Source organism: Doryrhamphus excisus, linkage group LG4 (assembly GCF_037039965.1).
Source record: "Doryrhamphus excisus strain RoL-2023G ecotype Guam linkage group LG4, RoL_Dexc_Guam_v1.1, whole genome shotgun sequence".
In the NCBI taxonomy this organism is placed as follows: Eukaryota; Metazoa; Chordata; class Actinopteri; order Syngnathiformes; family Syngnathidae; genus Doryrhamphus; species Doryrhamphus excisus.
In genome coordinates, this window is record NC_136360.1 from 4,029,385 (window position 1) to 4,045,187 (window position 15,803).

The following is a 15,803-nucleotide window of genomic DNA, read 5'->3' on the forward strand; positions in this document are numbered from 1 at the left end:
TCTACATTAATTAGAAATCAAGTAAAATATTTTTAGTCCAAAGTTATGTATTTCTAATTGTATGGACATAGAAACCATTGCCTTCATCAATGGTCAAACGAGGCACACAACCAAACAAAAATATTGTATGAATAAAAGGGGTACATTTCTACTGAAATGGAAGATTATTCATACATCATTTGTAGTAAATGAAATTTATGTTGTGGAAATAACTGCATTTATTAATTATATAGTAGATTAATTGATTTTAATTCATTTAACAGCTCCACTACACTGAATGATAATTATTTAAGATACGTGAGTGACTGGTCCGAAACCAGGCATGCGCATGCGCGCTAGCAAACGGCACCACTCCTCCACAGAATTCAACAGTTGTCCCGACAACCAGAAGAAAGCGCAGGGGGGGGGGGCCCAAACTTTTTAAAAGCCGATACTACTACGAGTTATTATTTTAATTGCCCGAGTTCCAGTGGAATTTTCAGCAGAAAACAAAGGCCCATGTTGCCAAACCGCCAAGGTGTTGGGGCAGCCCGTGGGCGAGGTGCTAAGGAGCGGCAGGCTGGGAATCCCAGCACAAGAGTCGGTGGAGAGAGACGACAGGGAGTCGGTGTTCAGGAGTCTCTCGACGGCTCCAGATATGAAGGAGAGTTTGTTAATGGCTTCAAACACGGCAAGGGGATATACACCTGGAAAAGTGGAGAGGTAAGGTGGACTGAGGGAAATATACTGTTAACTAGCTAGAATTTGTGTTTTTATTTAGCCCTCCTTCACAGCATGTACATTCCCTTGTTAGTGAGTGAAATCCTCCACTGTTTCAACTGTGTAGTTCTATGAAGGTTCTTTCTACAAAGACTACAGACATGGTGATGGAGTATACTGCTGGCCATCAGGCCACAAATTCATTGGTAAATTTTACCTCAACTGGAGAGAAGGATATGGACAGCAGCTATTTCCAGATGGAGCTACATTTAAGGTACCCTAAATAGTATTGACATTATGGAGAGTAATGGGTGCCAACTAGCTCCTCATCTCTTTCACAGGGTTTGTACCATGCAGACCAGAGGTTCGGTCCAGGTGTTCTTAGTGAGCCATCAGGACGTCAGGATGTGGGACTTTGGCATGGGAAACATCTGATACAACTTTGTAACTCTGTACAAGACAGCTTCAGCCTGAAAAATGTCTCTGGATATGCTGACGACTTAGCGCAAACGTCTGCATCATATCAAAATCAGGTAAACTACCACACAATTACAACATTTTACCACACAACAGAACTCTATGATTTGATTAAATGATTCACTGTATTGCCTTATTTTCTAGACTGGAAGTCACTGCAGAGTATAAGTCGCATCATCTAAAAAAATGTATCATGAAGAGAAAAAAAACATACCGTAATTTCGAGAATTTTTTAAGCTGCACCCATTAAAACCAGATTTGTACATATACATCCACATCATTAAATGGCATTTTGTGGTTATTTGAACTATGAGAACGCTCCCAGCAAAACATTTCATTGGTTATTCCCACTGGGGAGCTGCAATGATGTCAGCCTCCCTCTGGGTTCCTCTGGCTGTATCTGGTGAACAGAGCCAGCATTGCAACCATAACCAATTAAATGTTTTGCTGTGGCGAAATGCACTATGGGATGAAGATAAAATAGCTGTTATTTTGTTTTAAATGTGTTTCTGTGATTACAAGTTCACGATAGACAATGTATGCATATATACACACACACAAAGTATAACTGTAAGTGCTGTAATTTTTCCATTAAGATTCCATAGTAATAATTTCTCATGTCATACGTGACAACATTCACAATTGAATGTGTAGCTTACCTTCAAATAATGGAAATTTGACTTTGTTTCCACTCCCTTAGCCAAAGAAACATGATAATTTGCTGCTACAGGACGATAATACCATTCTCCCAGCTGGGATTGAGTATTACTCTTCGGATAGTGACCACCTACACTTCCCCCCGGAGAAAAGAAGAGAGTTTGACCAACATTTTTATGGCCAGTTGTGGGAACCAGATGATCACCCATACCAAGGCTACAAAAGGGACCCACTCTCCACTCTGCCCTTAAAAACCCGAATACTGGCTCACATTCACAAACACAGGTCCGCTACAGATAAATGTACTATAAATACATGTTAACAGCCTTAAGAGTGAAATATAATGATGTGTGTTTTCAGACGACTGGCTGAAAACTTGGACTGGGACGTTGCAGCAATTCTTTCATTAAAAAGGGACAGTTTTGGTCCTAAGGGACCCCTGGAAGTCACATCAGAACTGTTGATCCGGCAAGCTGCTACAGGAGAACGACAGTCTGTTTTAAAGATTCTTCTGGATGGCCTTGTTCACCCTGATGTAGAAGATTCTCTGGGACACACTGCACTGATTGCCGCCACAGTAATATCATAGTAATATCTTCTTTAACAATTGCTTGCTCATCATTGGCTTCTTTTTACTAATGCTCTTTTTCATATACAGGTGAACTGCCATGATGATGTGATTCACTTGTTGTTAGATATGGGTGCTGATATTGACAAGCTCAATTATGAGGGTTTGTCAGCTTTGTCTGTGTGTCATGTACTTTACTATCCTTTTCAGTCTTTGTACATGTTTTCTGGACCTCCAGCCAAAGCACGTGTAAGAATACATAACTGTACATTATGTAGTATTTTTCAATGTCTCTGGAACTGATTGATATGAGTTTATTTACATGTCATACAGGTATGTGACTTCACTACTGACTCATCCAGCCCAAACAACAGACATCAGACAAGTGATACACACCAGACCAGCCAGGATCACCTCTCTGATCAGTAGGCATATATATAGTATAAAGTCTTTATGATCTTACACTACAATCTCCAGACACTTTGAGGCAAAGTGTTTGTGTACATTTTCCACTCACTGTGCAAAATGGATTTTCTTTTTCAAACAGGACAAGAGAAGATCTATCAGGATGTATCTGGTTTCATCCCAACATGTGCAGTGAGCTTTCAAGTGGCCTAAGTGGACCCATGACCCCTGGAGTATATCACTTTCAGGAAAAGGACAGAGAAGACAAAGTTCAAACTGGACAAGAGAGAAAATGGAAAGATGCTTATAGTGTAGGAAATGATGCAGAGCGTGAAATAAAAACCAGAAGTAAAGATGCTGAATTGAGCGAAAGTGGAAATATAGTTATGACAAATTTTAATGAGGCTGGAAGCTGGGAGGAAGATGAGAAGAACCAGAAAGAGAAGGCGCTACTTTCAAAGCACTCCATTCCGGTGATGGATGGCCACATTGTATTGGGTAATATGGAGTGGCAAGAATATTCATCAATTAAGGTGACAGCAGAGACATCCTGTTTTTAAATTGTCCACTTTTAGCCCTTCACATTTTTTTCTTCTCATGTGTTTGCAGCACAACATTGACAAAGACGTGACCCCAGCACAATCCTTTTCCTCGACCTGTTCCATGTACAGCTACAACATAAAGGTCACAGAGGATGATCTGCAAACTGCAGCTGAAACTCTGAGTCACACTGGATGCTCCCAACACTCTTATACTCAGGGGATTGTACACAGAATGGCTGCAATGAAGTTGGAGTAAGTCATATCTATTTATTTTGTCCACTGTGTGTCCATATAGATTTATTAGGTTTGTGTAAGTAGGCATCGTGCTCGTTTGAGCACACTGAAGCTGCTATTGGATCGGGGAGCTGACCCCAACATTTCCAGCGTCCCATTCCCTGTCATGTTTTTGGCCATTATGGGAGCAGATACTGAGGCTGTCGAGAAACTTCTACTGTGTGGAGCTCAAACAGATATCTTTCTCCCACCGGAGGTACCAAACTAAATTATTACTTTATATAAGTCTTTGTTTCATGACCAATGTCCAACATTCATTGTCACTAATTTTTGTCTATTTTTTTACCTTGCACATGCGACTTTCTACTGTTGATGTAAACAACCATTTCACTGTGTTGCAGTGGAAAGGACTTTGCCCTCTACATGTGGCTGCAACACTGCCAGGCCAAGAAGGTCCCAAAATCACAGAACTGCTTTTGCATGCTTTGGCTAACCCAGATGCACGGGCAGGCGACCATGATGGAATTTATCTACATGATAAGGTATGTATCTGCATATAGCCATACTCAAATTGCTCAAATAATGATTTCTATCAGACTGCTCTGCAGGTTTCCATGATGACCAAAAAAACACGAAGGGCCGAGAAGCCATCTGATCGAAATGTGCAGCCATGTACCCAGGATGAGCTCTGCCGACCTGATATGGTGTGTACTGTATGTGTTCAAGTTGTTCAACTTGTAAAGATTAAACTGTTTTACTATTAAGAAGGTTTCCATGATGATAAATAAATCATTGCAGACGAGTGTGAAGCCATGCCCTTTAGAAGGAGGTCGAACAGCTCTGCACATGGCTTGCCAGCGAGACACTGATCACCGTGTGAGTTCATAACAGCAATGTTTTGGAATGACCACAATGGAATTGTATGTAACACACTAATACATGAATCTGTGCAGGGGCAGTTGCTAGTTATGTATATGCATGCCACAGTCACATTTAGACTTTTTGATATTGGATACTAAGTAGTATGAATGACGAAGTCATTTATCCGATGTTATATTCAAGGCCAAAAAACACACAACCATATTTGGTCTTTTTAATCAGCTACCCTGCTTGTTTTTGTGCAGAATGCCAGCAAAGTGGTATCCCTCTTGCTCTCCCACGGGGCCAAAACTGACCTCCTTTGGAGTGGACATTCAGCTCTTTCTCTAGCAATATCAAGTGGCAATGACATGGTAACTGCTTTAGACACAGTCTTCCTATGCCGTGTTATTAATTAACCTGTGGTTTTTACTTGTAGGCAGTAGCAGAGCTCTTAAAAGCAGGTGCTGATCCCAACCTTCCCTTGGGTCGTGGAGTGGGTAACGCCCTTTGTGCCCTCAGTAACTTCAACTACCGTTTAGATGGCAAACGAGCAAAATTGGTATTTACCCACACACAAGTAGATAGAACATCGTCAATTAACATTGAAATGTTTGTTGCAGTCTTGGTGATGACTTTCTGCCTCAACATTAGTTTTTTCATATTATGTCTTGTACTTCTTTTACGTGTTTAAAATACTAATTTTATAATACTTGTCTTATTATGTCTCTGTCTGTGTTTGACATAGTTGGACATGTTAGAAAAGGCTGGTGCTGACATGCTGATGCCTGTTCAGGTCGGCGACTCTATTGGAAATGTCGTCGACTACGCATATAACTCCTTCAATCAGGTACCACAACTTTATATATTTCAACCGAATTTAAAGGATTATTATATAATGGAACGTTTCTTCTCTTTAGGGATGTTCCGATCAGGGTTTTATGCTGCCGATACCGATCCTGATATTCCATGAGTGAAATCAGCCAATACCAATACCGATCACATTGATGCAGTGTAAATGTTTAAATGTATTACTGGCTATATTTGGGGGTCACCAATGTTTTGCAGCAGACTCCCTCTTCTGTCCCCTAGTCACAGACAAAATGCCAAAACCTGACACAGCCCGGCACACAACAAAAGTTCCTCCTGCACTAAAAGTGCTGTCTGCATGCTCCCAAATCTGTACTGAGGTGGTACTCATCCCCAAATTTTGCCCACACTTGCAAGTACAGAGGGTTGGGACCGGGGCTTTAGCCGCTGCTCAACGAATGATCACATCGTGAACCCCGAAAACTCACCACAACCTGCCAAGTCCTAGCCCCCAAATGCCGCACAAGCGCCACCACGGTGAGATTTTTTTAGGCACTTTTGGCAAGGTGTCCCATACACGGCAGACATGGTTGTACTGAATGCTACAGCGGGGAAAGGGCTGATTGGCGTTTTAAGCAAGTATCGATACCGATTGGTGGCTGATTGATCGGAGCACCCCTACATCTGTTATTTATGTTCATTTAGACTATTTTAATGTAAATTAACAGAAGTGTCTTGCATGAAAACATTTACTTTTATGTGCATGTAGACTTAGTTGTGTTCAATACTCTAACACTATGGTCTAGGACTTGCGTATTGCCAACACACCATTCCATGCTCTCAGCATGGAGGAGAGAGAAACATTCAAAGTACGTCGCAACCTTCTGAGCATGATGGGAGATCTGCTGAGACAGACTGCTATTCAGAGAGAGAAAGAGCAGTTGGAAAAAGAAGGCAACCTCATACTGAATCGTAGGTGGACAATACTTATGTGACGCATTTCATAATTGCTCATAGTTTTTAAAGCAGTGGTTCTCAACTGTCTCAAAATTATGTTGCGGATACATTCTAGGTGGGTCAAAAACAAATTAAAACAAGTAATGTGCAATAACCAATAAGTAAAATAAAGACAAATTAGAATGACTTAAAAAAATTATTTTGTGTAAAAAAATAAAAATAATATAAAAAAATATACAATAATGTGAAAAGACTTAATAAAAGTGGGTTGTGACTTAATGACCATTGGAAAATGTGGTTGAGACCATTTGAGAACCTCTGTTTTAAAGGACATTAACCCAAAAACACAGATGTTTGTATTGTTCCTCATAGGTGACAATTTTTCTGATGATGCCAAATCAAGCTCAAGCAATCAAAGTGGACTTTCCATGGCAGTGAAACAAAGGTACAGTAACAAAAATTCATCACCTTTCCATATTTGGCACACATAATGACCCATTGTTTTTCGTATCCTGTACGTCGGTACTAATTCTCAACTCTTCATCTATTTCCCAGGACCCCATTATTTAAGTTCTGCTACCACTGTGGTCGCTCTATTATTGTGAGGTTAACTGCTTGTACTCGTTGCCGCAAAGTTGTTTACTGCTCTGCAACCTGTAAACTCAAAGCTTGGGATAAGATACATAAGGAAGAGTGTCGGTAATAGTCAAGTGGGAATCAGAGCGCTTTTTTACAAAGTAACCTCAGGACTAACAAGATGTGACATGCTGCAAAATGAGCTTATGCCTGATTTTATTTGACCCAATAAAATGTTCTGAATAAACTATTGGTGGACAGGCTGTACCGTAATTTTTGCTGTTTCTATCTCTATCTTTCCATTTATGTTGCTATTTTGTGTTTTTTTTTTTATCAGCGTGATATTAGTTACAAATATTTTAGATTTTGCATAGTTTTATGGTGCTATAATCAAAATACTCAACATCGTCTTGGCTTTTTTATGCTAATCTATTCAACTGAGCATTTGGTATTAATTAAATTGCACAAAATTAAAATTTACATCAAATAATGAGTAGTGCCTGTTGTCTAGGTTGAGTGCTGTCTTTATAGAAAGTGTACATAAAAAAGACGGACGCTTTTGGGCTACCTGCAGTCAAATATAAGGGTTTATTAATTTCATATATCATGCCACAAAACACCTTCAAACTCAACTCCTCAAATGTGTCTCAGGCTACTTCCCCTGCTGTTTTGATTGCATTTATAAGACTGCTATTCAACTTTCTTTTTTTCAAGTAATGTGACAAATATATTGAATTAACAGCCACCTCTCTCGGGCTGTCTGACGGACGTCTTTGTCTGTCAGATGTCTTTGCAATGACGCCGGTGTCATTTTCACAATAATAGCATCCCTGTCTGTGAAGACATGTCTTTTTCTAAACAAAGCGTGTATTTTGGATGTCTCACTTGATCGCACTTTTTGTCACGAAACACGAGAGTAACAGGGCGACTTTTGTCAACTAAAAAGCGTCGATGCTCGACGTACCAATCCATTTATTTTAGGGGTTTCCGGTTAAAATGTTGTCAAGTGACTCGGCTGGGCCACGGAGTCCGAGCACCGGAGTCAATGAGCTAAGACGACAGGGATTTGATGTTCAGGAGTCTCTTGACGGCTCTAAATACGAGGGCGAATTTCTTAATGGCCTCAAACACGGCAAGGGAAGATACACCTGGAAAAGTGGAGAGGTAAGATGGAATTGAGAGAGATTTCCCTAATATTGTGGTAAGAGAAACACATCAAACCAGCGGCTAAACGTCTTTTACTGCCATTGATCTTCTATGAGACAAACAGGTTGCTAATTGCACGAGCTAACAGGTTGAGCAACAGTCAGGGTGGTAGTACACCTTTAAGGACTTGGCATGGAGTCTAGACCAGTGGTCTCAAACACGCGGCCCGCGGGCCAAATGTGACCCGCAGGACACTAGTTTGAGGCCCCCGCCTTGATATGAAAGTTTAATGTTAGTGCGGCCCGCGCAAGTTTGATATGGATGCTGTATGGTATCATGTACCCAGAAAAAATTATTACGTTTGATTAATGTTTGTTGGACGGCAATTACTACAAGCTACCACCTAAGCCACGGCGCTGAGAAAAACCACCTGTCCCAAACCACAAGTACATGTTGTGTGTTCAATGCATTACTGTTCTGACTTATCTGTTAGAAAAGTAACATTATTTGTTGTTTCTTGTGCTTGTAGTTCTATGAAGGCTCATTCTACAAAGACTACAGACATGGTGATGGAGTATACTGCTGGCCATCAGGCCACAAATTCATTGGTAAATTTTACCTCAACTGGAGAGAAGGATATGGACAACAACTGTTTCCAGATGGAGCTACATTTAAGGTACCCTAAATAGTATTGACATTATGGAGAGTAATTGGTGCCAACTAGCTCCTCATCTCTTTCACAGGGTTTGTACCATGCAGACCAGAGGTTCGGTCCAGGTGTGCTTAGTAAACCATCAGGACATCAGGATGTGGGTCATTGGCATGGGAAACATTTGCTACAACTATGCAACTCTGTACAAGACAGCTTCAGCCTGAAAAACTTTGAATATGCTGACTACTTGGATGAAACTACTGCTGCACCTTGTCACATTCAAGTAATTTGTTCATAGCAATCTTCCTTCCCACATGTTATCTATAGTTGACTCTTTGCACTTAAATAAATGCATCACTTGCATAAAGAAATTGATATTTCCAAGCTTCAACCTCTACAGAAATTTTGAATAACTAGACTCTGGCAGATATGGATTTACACTTCTCAATTATTCCAAAATCTAAAGCGTAGAGGTCCGTAAAATTATTACAATTCACAGACAGAAATGACAACACTGTATTACACTCCACATCACTGTCAGGTCACAAATCATACAGTATCCTTGAGCATGTTAAAGGATCTGCCCCTATGAAAGCGACAGTGATAACTAAGCAACGTCGTGTTTTTTTTTCAATTAGTTTCATTTATTTCTTGCATTTAGTGTTCGTTCATTCATTCATTTTCTACCACTTATCCTCACAAGGGGGTGCTGGAGCCTACCCCAGCTGTCTTCGGGCGAGAGACGGGGTACACCCTGGGCTGGTCGCCAGCCAATCACAGGGCACATATAGACAAACAACCATTCACACTCACATTCATACCTATGGACAATTTGGAGTCGCCAATTAACCTAGCATGTTTTTGGAGGAAATCGGAGTACCCGGAGAACATGCAAACTCCACACAGAAATGGCTGAGGGTGGAATTGAACCCTGGTCTCCTAGCTGTGAGGTCTGCGCGCTAACCACTCAACTACCGTGCAGCCCGGATTTAGTGTTTTGAGTGCTTTATCATATGTCACGCGTACTAATGTGTTACTTTATTCCGACTCATAATTAAGTCAGACTTTAAACACGTCATATGAACGGAACTCTTTCATAACTTGTGGATCATAGCTACGTACGTATATAGGACTCACTGAGCCGTTAGTGATGCAGTACTCATTTAGCCCTTCCATGTCAATATATATGCCTTTTAAGCTTGTCTTCACCCCTCATTTCTACAATTATCTCCTCAGGTAGACACAGATGAGAGCTGGCTGCTTCATACCCTCTCCTCTGACATTGAGAGTTATTGTATAAATGGTGACCATCTGCCGTTGCCTCCAGAGCGTAGAAAAGAGTTTGACCAACATTTTTATGGCAAACTATGGGAACCTGATTTTTACACGTACCAAGGCTATAAACGAGACCCACAGGCTAATATGCCTTTAAAAACCCGAATGCTGGCGCACATTCAGAAACACAGGTCAGAAAAAACATTGGTTCCATAACAGGAATAAAAAAGGAAACTTGGTGGTGTGTTGCAATCATTCTATTTGTGTTTTTCTCTCAGACAGCACGCTGACAATTTAGACTGGGATGTTTCAGCTGTTCTTTCATTAGAAAGGGACAGTTTTGGACCTAAGGGACCTTTGGAAGTGAGGTCAGAGCTGTTGATCAACCAGGCTTCCAGAGGAGAACGACAGGCCGTTTTGAAGAGTCTTATCGATGGGGTTATTCATCCTGATGTAGCAGATTCCAAGGGACACACTGCACTGATAGCTGCCACTGTAAAACACTATGCACCTTTTGGATCATTATTTGTTATTGTATACAGATGTTATTATTTTGAGGTGTTCATTGTTATGTTTTTGGTTGTTTTTCAGGTAAACTGCCATAATGAGGTCATTCAGCTGTTGTTAGATATGGGTGCTGACATTGACAGGGCAAATAGCGAGGGGATGACGGCCTTGTCTGTATGTCATGTCCTCTACTATCCTTTTCAGTCTCTGTGCACGCTTGCTGGACTTGTACCCAAAACTCAAGTAAGATTTTACCTTTGTTTTTTTTTTAATTTGTGACAGTATGGAAAAAAAACAACCCACCACGTAATGACCAAAAAAAAAAAAGAATAAAATCACATTTGCACATAAATGTGTGTGACTTGAGTTCACCTGTGTGGACTGGGCATAATAAGAGGAACACATCCGTCTATACCAGGGGTGGGTAAACTTTTTGACTCGCGGGCCGCATTGATATGACAAAATTTACGGTGGGGGGCAGACTATATATTTTACACGTAACAGTCCACCTGGTATTATTGTATCTGTAAAATTGTCATGCAATCTGCTATTATTTATTATTTTATATTTATATTTAAATATTTTAAAAATAATAAAATATAATAATTACAATAAAATTAAAATAATTATTATTATATTATTATGTAAAATATGCAAATATAACAATAATATTATATATAATTAATATAATAATTAGCATTAATATATTAATAATAATAATAATAATAATAATAATAATAATAATAATAATAATAATAATAATAATAATAATAATAACATAATAATAATAATAATTATTATTATTATTATTATTATGTTCTTGTGTCCCTTTTTTCAGGAGCACTTTGTAAACAACAGACCATGTCAAAAAACGAAATTGATAAAACCATCAAACGGTTGGCTCAGGCCATGATGCCAGGTTGTATGTTGAGTTTAAATGAAATACTTTGGAAAGATTGGGCGGGCCGTATTCAAACACTTGGCGGGCCGGATGTGGCCCCCGGGCCGTAGTTTGCCCACCCCTGGTCTATACAGTAAACCCTCGCCACACTGTACATACAGTAAAATGACATCTACTGTGTCAACAGATCAGCCCCGTGGACTCCAGTACGGACTACACTAATGGAATAAGAGGAAAAGTAAGAACCAGTTTGGAAGAAGGTGCCGTTGAGATGAGAGATTTTTTCGAGGCTGAGGGGAGTGGTTGTGATGAGCGTGAAAAAGGGGAGGGAGAAGTGCTGCTTTCACAACTGTCTGTTCAGGTGATGGATGAGCACATTGTACTAGGTAGTGTGAAGTGGAAAGGATATCCTTCTGGAAATGTTCAGGTACAGAGCACAAATGTCATTTTAATAATTAATTTACATATTAGCTCTATGTTGATATATGGTATGAACTATGAATGATAAAATATTAACTCCCGGGAGCGTAGTTTGCCCACCCCTGCTTACGAGATGCTTTCTACTCATTGCTTTCTTTGCAGCATGACTGTAACGACGAGGCCCAAGCGCAATCATTTCCCTCGACCTGCTCCGTGTACAGCTTTAACATAAACGTCACAGGGGAAGTTCTGCAAGAAGCAGCTGAAGCTCTGAGTCAAACTGGCTTTTGCCAGGATGCTGATACTCAGGATACTGTACGTAGAATGGCTGCAATGAAATTTATGTAAGTCCCACCAGTTCTGCTTTTTTTCTGTCATTTTCCTCCATGTATTCATAAAGATTTATTGTTTGTGTGACCAGGCACCGTGTTCGTTTGACCACATTGAATCTCCTATTGGATCAGGGAGCTGACCCTAATATATGCAGAGTCCCTTTACCTGTCCTGTTTTTGGCCATTATGGCGGCGGACACTGAGACTGTCAAGAAACTTCTACTGTGCGGAGCTCGAACAAATATCGCTCTCCCACCAAAGGTAGCCTTCCAACAATTTACTATCTTAAAAAATGATTTCACCTTTGCAGATATGTTATGTGCATCATGTGCTTATCATTTCATTATGTTGTAGCGGAAAGGCTTCTATCCGTTGCATGTGGCTGCAGCACTGCCAGGTCCAGAAGGTCCAAAAATCACAAAACTGTTGCTACAGATAAATGCTTTAACAAACCCAGATGCACGGGCATGTGACCAAGACGACATCTATGAACTTGATAGGGTGTGGAGTTTTGTTTTGTAATGCTTAGTAGTGCTTTTTTTGTATTCTTTAAATGTTACAAAATATTTGTTTGGTTTCTTTTACAGCTGTCCTTGTTGACAAGACAATCATGGAGGAGGGATGAGAAGCCATGTCCAAAAGAGGGAGGTCAAACAGCTTTGCACATAGCCTGCCAGAGAGACACTGATCACTGTGTAAGCAAGCATGAATGAGAGTGACGTAGCTAACAATTGAGAAAAAATGACTGGAAATGAATAGATGGATGGACAAACAAGCCAAGATATTAAAGATAATAATAAATATATACACTAAACAATTAAGTTCAAATGAATTTGTTCACTGAAATCGAATACAGTAAACAATTGCTTTAGTTTGCTCTTTCTCTGAATGACCTACTGCTTGTTTTTATACAGAATGCCAGCAAGGTAGTTTCCCTCCTACTCTCCTACAATGCAAGCACAGACTTCCTTTGGAGTGGACATTCTCCGCTCTCTCTGGCTATAGCAAGTGGCAATAACATGGTAAATCATCTGACACATAAAGAGAATTAACACGTCTATTGTGTTATAATGATTTTCTTTTATGTATAGGCAGTGGAGGAGCTGTTAAAAGTAGGTGCGGATCCCAACTTACCCTTGGGTCGCGGAGTGGGCAGTGCCCTATGTGCCCTTGGAAACTCCAACTACCATTTAGATGACGACCGACCAAAACTGGTACTCATCATATTTTTATAGTTGTTCCAAGTCTGACTGAATTTTGGGGCAGTGTAACAATCAGTTATATCAAGTGTCTTCCAGGCTCTAATACCAACAAAAAGTATTATCAATAGCAGGATTCAGGATAATAACTAATCTTTGCAATGGATGAAAGACTGTTAAACCATACTTAAGTTGCAAAGCTTTTATGACATATACAATGAGACGTAATATAGATAGACCCTTATTTTACAGTCCAAAGGTGAAGTTCCAGACTGCGGACATACTGAGCTAGCAGCTGTGTGGAGCACACCATAACTTGTATGGCGATATCATCATCATTCATTCATTCATTCATTTTCTACCGCCTATGCTCACGAGGGTCGCTAGGGTGCTGGAGTCTATCCCAGCTGTCTTCGGACGAGAGGCGGGGTACACCCTGGACTGGTGGCCAGCCAATCACAGGGCACATATAGACAAACAACCATTCACACTCACATTCATACCTATGGACAATTTGGAGTCGCCAATTAACCTAGCATGTTTTTGGAATGTGGGAGGAAACCCACGCATGCACGGGGAGAACATGCAAACTCCACAGAGTTGCCGGAGGGTGGAATTGAACTCGGGTCGTGCAGCCTGATATATGTTGCTGTTTTCCAGTTAGGGCCTAACAGATTACTCGATTAATTGACTAATTACCAATTGGGAATGAGCTTATGCCTTTTTTTCCGAACAAAATTACATTAGTGACACGCCCAATGCAGTGATCAAATTGTTTCATGTATGTGAATGTGTAAATTACAATAAACTACTCTACTCTTTTCATAGCTGGACATTTTAGAAAAGGCTGGTGCTGACATCTTGATGCCAGTTCATGTCGGTGATAACGTAGGGACTGCAGTGGACTATGCACACCAGTCCTTCAACCAGGTAAATTGGTTCACATCTTACAAATTTGTACAGTAATAATATAATAATGTAACATAATAACACCATGCTGATGTAAATGATCATGTGAATGTCTGACATCCTGCATGAACAAAAGAAGAAAATACTCCATGTACACATACACAATATTTGTTGCTGTGTTACACTGTTATGTCATGATCCAGGACTCCGGTATCGCACACACACCGTATCATGCTCTCAGCATGGAGGAGCGAGAAGTATTTAAAATACGACGCCAGTTGCTGAGCATGATGGCAAATCTACTTAGAAGGGCGGCCGCCCAGAGAGAAAGGGAGCAACTAGAAATGGAAGAGTGTCTACGGTAACGTAACGCACTGAAAATTCAAAACCTGTTCACATGTTACAAAATACACACACATATAAAGTAGCGTACCATCCCGTTCATTCATTCCTATTTTCCAATTCTGAATCTTCTTCTCAGATCACCATCATTTAAGTTCTGTTATCACTGTGGTCGCTCTGCCACTGTGAAGTTAACAGCTTGTACTCGTTGCCGCAAAGTTTTTTACTGCTCTATTACTTGTAAACTGAAAGCCTGGGCGGAGAAACACAAGGAAGAGTGTCTGCGGGAGTCAGGTGAGAATCAGCGTCTCTTTTGTGAATATAACTCTTATATATTCTATATATAATATATCATATGAATTGTTAATTTACCTTGAATTATATACTTACTCCCCTAAAGCTAAATATTTTTGATTCACAGTACATAGAGTACAGTAATCCCTCGCCAAGTTGCGCTTCGAATTTTGTGGATTCACTATCATGTTTTTTCAAAAATATATTATTTGATAAGACATGCAGTTTCATGGTTGCAAAGGGTGTGTTGTTAGTAAAAAAAAATGCATATTTCAGATAATTTTTTTGTATTTAACCAAGCATAAAAATAGGAAAATTAACTAAAATAAAAATATATAGCCTGCAAACCAATTTGCAGATGCTGTGAACGACATGTAGTATTCTACACTGGTCACTAGGTGCCAGTAGTGTTCCTGTTCTTGTAATACAAGCATCAGACTAGATCACAGAAATTCACTTATATCTGGAACCAAATTCAGCACGATAAACGAGGGATTACTGTAATCACTTTTCTTTTAAGGTTAAATACATTGTATCAACACTGTCTCGTCTCTTTCAATCCAGGAGCTGCTTACAACTTCGACAAGAGAGTCATGTTTCAGACTGAAAAAGGACGGAAGGGTTCATCTGTCCTGTTGTCTAGAAGACCGTTTCATGTCCAGTTTAAATCCAATGTTTTGCTGATTGGAGACAACATCTCAGAGTGGCAATCTATTAATGTGAAGGAAAACTACAGCTACAACTGAGGGGCATTCATACACATTGTATAGACTACTGGATCCTTATCCTGTAAAGGGCCATGTATTGGTGACAAGAGGACACCCTGAACTGATCACCAGAAAATCACAGGGCTCATCCTCTCACATTTACACCTATTAATTGCAATTGCATGAACTTAGATTAACAAGCCATTTTTTTGCTTTGTAAGGGACATAACCATTAAATGTGGGTGCAGATACAGTCATTAAATGTATCACATATCACAAGGAAAACTAGCTGCAGTGCCAAAATGTCATCTCTGCACCAACATTCTCTGCAATTTC

General features: G+C 40.0%; 2 protein-coding genes across 2 annotated transcripts; both read left to right on the forward strand.

Annotated features, from left to right (window-relative positions):
• The first annotated feature begins 391 nt into the window (after positions 1-391).
• LOC131129470 (ankyrin repeat and MYND domain-containing protein 1-like) lies at positions 392-7,010 on the forward strand. The gene is given in 18 exon segments (XM_078789912.1): positions 392-702; positions 827-1,033; positions 1,035-1,232; positions 1,877-2,118; positions 2,194-2,410; positions 2,492-2,650; positions 2,735-2,826; positions 2,949-3,339; positions 3,416-3,600; positions 3,667-3,838; positions 3,984-4,124; positions 4,351-4,458; positions 4,707-4,814; positions 4,880-5,002; positions 5,189-5,290; positions 6,057-6,222; positions 6,580-6,652; positions 6,763-7,010. Coding segments are annotated over 18 exon segments (3,036 nt in total). The 5' UTR covers positions 392-498; the 3' UTR covers positions 6,911-7,010.
• Positions 7,011-7,779: 769 nt separating this feature from the next.
• On the forward strand, positions 7,780-15,630 carry LOC131129754 (ankyrin repeat and MYND domain-containing protein 1-like). The gene is made up of 17 exons (XM_058073587.2): positions 7,780-7,947; positions 8,459-8,605; positions 8,673-8,864; positions 9,818-10,047; positions 10,135-10,351; positions 10,448-10,606; positions 11,452-11,691; positions 11,847-12,028; positions 12,106-12,277; positions 12,371-12,517; positions 12,604-12,711; positions 12,931-13,038; positions 13,108-13,230; positions 14,044-14,145; positions 14,328-14,485; positions 14,606-14,760; positions 15,325-15,630. The coding sequence occupies exons 1-17, from the start codon at positions 7,780-7,782 to the stop codon at positions 15,504-15,506; spliced, it is 2,790 nt and encodes a 929-aa protein (XP_057929570.2). The 3' UTR covers positions 15,507-15,630.
• Positions 15,631-15,803: the final 173 nt, after the last annotated feature.